General features: G+C 50.9%; 1 protein-coding gene across 1 annotated transcript; it reads left to right on the plus strand.

Annotated features, from left to right (window-relative positions):
- Window positions 1-321: 321 nt before the first annotated feature.
- Window positions 322-774, plus strand: BDV37DRAFT_281622 (uncharacterized protein; the record flags this gene model as incomplete). The annotated part of the gene is made up of 2 exons (XM_032086857.1): window positions 322-641; window positions 699-774. The coding sequence occupies 2 exons, from the start codon at window positions 322-324 to the stop codon at window positions 772-774; spliced, it is 396 nt and encodes a 131-aa protein (XP_031943106.1).
- Window positions 775-1492: the final 718 nt, after the last annotated feature.

The raw sequence follows: 1492 nt of genomic DNA on the forward strand, positions 1-1492 counted from the left end.
TAATGAGGTGCAATGTAATAGCCTCAGGAATGCAGGCATAGAGTTGGCGGGGCACTCATGGTTGAGCATTTGGTACCGAAGGCACTGCCACTGGTGATGCTATAATGACACTTTTTGCCACCGGCGTAGGTTCTCCCAAGTCCACTTCAGCTTCGAATTCCTCCCTTTCCAAACAATCACACCATCAAGCACCCCAACGGAAAGCAAGCCCAAAAAAGCTAACAACAAGTGTTCCTGAATCAAAGCTTTCCAAGAATTCCTTTAACAATCAATTATTTCCTCTAAAGTATCCCAATCAGCAATACGATGGTGTATTTTACCATGATTAAAATTCTCCTTCTCCTGGCCTTCATTTTTCAGGGCAGCGAGGCTCTTCCTATAGGAGTAGCTAAGCCTGCACCTTCTACAACTATCATAGGGGCTGCCCTAGGCATAGGGCTAGTCGTCTTGGTTCCCACTCTAGTCTGGGTGGGGATGATCACCCGTCGACACATTCGACGGTGGAGATTCAACCGGAAAAGGGCAGCATGGCGCCACCAAATGGCGCAGGATATACGTGCTATGAGGGCAGCAGAAGAGGCAAGCATAGTCAAAATCCCGAGGTTCGCAGTTGGCCAAACCGTGACACAACCAGAACGCTGGTAAGATGACCCTACGAATACGGGAGGAAGAACAAGCCTTCTAACATAGGTTTATAGTGTCGTCAGAGACAGCCCGCCTCCTGCAAGCCCGGCAACCAGCCTACACACCATTCCGGAAGACGATGGCTGCTAGGCTGCGTTTGCCCGACTTTTGCTTTGTGTTGGGGAGAGGGTGGAAGACCCAGTCGGGCATTGCACGGTGGGCGGGTTGGGGTCCCCTATTGTGGGACAGTGCAATACCCGGCTGGGGGGAGGGAGGAGGGAGTCTCTCTAGGGGAGCTCTCGAGGGGCAGTGGGGAGTGGTGGTAGACCCAGCCAGGTGTTGTACGGTGGGCGGGTTGGGGTCCCCTTTTGTGGGACAGTACAACACCTGGCTGGGGAGAAGAGGGAGTCTGCTAGGAAGGTTTCCAGGGGGAGAGGGTAGGGTGGAGGGACCAGCCGGGCATTGTACGGTGGGCGGGTTGGGGTCCCCTACTGTGGGACAGTACAATGCCCGGCTTGGGGGACGGCGGAAGAGAGGACTCTCGGGGCAGGCGAGGACGGAGGTTGGAGGAGAATGATGGGGGGAGATGACATCTTGATTTGTGTGTTTTCTAACGTTTTTTGCGCAATTGTGTTGCTTTTTGTTCTTTCTTGTTGATTTCTTTCCTTGTTTGTTTCTCTTCTTGTTTCTTCTTTTTCTTCTTTCTTCTGTTCAAGACTTGATAGACAGGCAGCCAGACAGATAGACGGATAGACGGATAGATAGATAGATAGATAGATACTCAAGACTCCGCAAAGCGGAGTCTTTATTACTATTAGACAATAGACCTTTTTGAGATTACTATTCCTTTCTTTGTAGTGCTTTTATT

This window comes from Aspergillus pseudonomiae (genome assembly GCF_009193645.1).
Source record: "Aspergillus pseudonomiae strain CBS 119388 unplaced genomic scaffold BDV37scaffold_21, whole genome shotgun sequence".
NCBI classification, from domain to species: Eukaryota; Fungi; Ascomycota; class Eurotiomycetes; order Eurotiales; family Aspergillaceae; genus Aspergillus; species Aspergillus pseudonomiae.